This window comes from Notolepis coatsorum, assembly GCF_963971535.1.
Source record: "Notolepis coatsorum genome assembly, chromosome: 9".
Lineage (NCBI taxonomy): Eukaryota > Metazoa > Chordata > Actinopteri > Aulopiformes > Paralepididae > Notolepis > Notolepis coatsorum.
In genome coordinates, this window is record NC_140173.1 from 116,968,037 (window position 1) to 116,970,363 (window position 2,327).

The 2,327-nt window shown below is 39.8% G+C and overlaps 1 protein-coding gene across 1 annotated transcript in view; it reads right to left on the bottom strand.

Moving 5' to 3' along the window:
* Nucleotides 1-1,042: 1,042 nt before the first annotated feature.
* The window catches only part of LOC311234423 (gap junction alpha-5 protein-like), a 43,878-nt gene continuing 42,593 nt past the window's right edge, over nucleotides 1,043-2,327 (bottom strand). Inside the window, exon 7 of the mRNA XM_084321598.1 lies at nucleotides 1,043-1,604. Coding sequence (XP_084177724.1) covers nucleotides 1,172-1,604 — 433 coding nt within the window. The 3' untranslated portion in view covers nucleotides 1,043-1,171. The remainder of the gene's footprint in view (nucleotides 1,605-2,327) is intronic.

A 2,327-nucleotide genomic window follows, 5' to 3' on the forward strand; every position in this document is an offset into this window, starting at 1 on the left:
ATGTCAATGTGGTTAGAAGTGGTGGAGAGAATAAAAGCTAGCTTAATATAATGGTAGTGTCTGGTTAGGAGCGAGGGATAATGGAGGTACTATCCAAAGAGGGGTCCGGGGGGGGGGGGGGGTTCGAGCTGGAGCATATGTGTGTAGGTTTTTAGATAACAGGTATTAGGGGTATATCCTGTATAAGACATTGGTATAAATGGTAATTTCGTTGGATATACACTGTATATGCTTGTGTATCTTATCGTGTGTTGTCATGTTTGTTTATATGTGTGTTGAAAAAAAAAAAAAAAAAAAGGCAAAGGACTGTAGATTGTCCACATACATGTGTATCCTCACAATTATGTATAAGAGATGTGAGAAGCCTCGTTTAGGTACACCTGTTGTCCAGCAAACCCGCTGTACTCCTGTGTATAACAGGAAGGTCATGACCTTTGAAACCACAAAAGTCTGTTTTCAGATTAGTAATGTTTCCAAAGTTGTATTGTTGTGTACTTTCATAGTTAAAGACAGCAGATGATTCGAGTTGTACAGTATACTTTCAGGTAAAGTGGTTTGGGCTGACAGTACAACTTAATTTCCCATCAGTCTGAAACAAGCACATGATTGCCTGCTGACAAAATAAACAACAATGTCTGCCTACAGGACAAAAGCCATGGACAGTAATGTTCACAATATGATTTTATGTAAGCCTGACTCTCTCTGTTTTATCAATCTCCCTTGGCGTATTTGTGTTTGTATGGGCCATGTGGTCGTGGTGACGTAAACGCTGCTCTTGCCGCTGACATTTTGTGGCAGCTATGATACAGTAACTGTCAAATGGTGTGCAGACTCCGCCTTCCCGGTGCACCACAGGTAGGCCTATACGCCGGCATGGTAATGGTGCACACCCACAGAATTAGTCAGTACTCTGCTCAGCTTCTGACTGGAGGAGGAGTAATAGTAGCCTGTCAAATAATTATTTTGGTCCGTTTTCCTTTTAAATTGATACTTGTTGTAAAGACAGACAGTCTATCAGGTCTACTGGAAAGCAGATAGAGGAACAGAATCAATGTCCAGGCTGGAATACCTCCAGTTGTCTGGGAATGGCACTGTGTCTGTCCGTCTTTAAATACTAATCAGTCTTTTCCTGCCAGGTCATCATCCCTGGTGTGTCTGTCTGTCTTTCTGTCTATACAGCCAGGTCATCTGGCCTGTGGCTGCTGGCGCTTGTCTTACTCAGTCGTCGTTTGTCTTTCACAACCATTCCTCCATTCTGTTGGCTCTCTCTCCCCGGCGACCCGTAGCAGCTGGCCGCAACCTTCAGGAAGCTGCCATTTTGGATCTGGCTGTAGACCGTGTTCTGTGCGCCAGACCGGTAGCAGCTCATTTGCAGGAAGTTCTCCTCTGCAGCAGCTGCCATCTTGTGCCTCTCGGCAGCCATGTTCTCAGAGTTCTGCTGGTTGGCCAATCTGTGGTGGGGGAGGGGCAGGAAGTGGGGCGAGCCAATCACACACTGGCTGAAGTCTGGGGGCGGAGTCGATGGCGGTGGTGGAGGCGGGAGTTGTCGTGACAACTGGTTGTCACCAGGGGATATGCCCTGCCTCCTATTTCTTAACAGCCGCCTGTGGGAGAGACATTATTATTATTATTATTATTATTATTATTATTATTATTATTATTATTATTATTATTATTATTATTATTATTATTATTATTATTATTATTATTATTATTATTATTATTATTATTATTATTATTATTATTATTATTATTATTATTATTATTATTATTATTATTATTATTATTATTATTATTATTATTATTATTATTATTATTATTATTTATTCGTTTTTTATTGTTTGTTTGCTTGTTTGCTTGTTTGGTATTTCAGCTGGAATAACATAGTTCTCTGAAAGCAAAGTTTGGATAATCTTTCCCTGAAGCTGCATCATATCCATTCTGGCCCGCCTACCAACATTTGATCCACCCACAAACTTTCAGCTATGTTCGCTAGTCAGATCTCTGACAAGACTATTTAATTATCATTTTAATATCATCAAGGGTTATTTTTCAGCTTAATTTTTGAAAGATTGTTGATCTCTAAGTTGATCATAATTGTGTTTAGATGGGTCTTTTTCAACCTTTATAAACCCTGTAATGGTTGACTGGTATCCTACTTCACACTCAAATATAGATAGAAAGATAGATTATTGATGTGTGAAAAAGGCAATCAATCAATACCAAGCCTTGTGTTTTCTGTGGCTTTTTCTTTAAATCCAAATGATATGCTGTGACTGACATTTCACCTTTCATAGTAAATGCACACACACACACACACACACGCA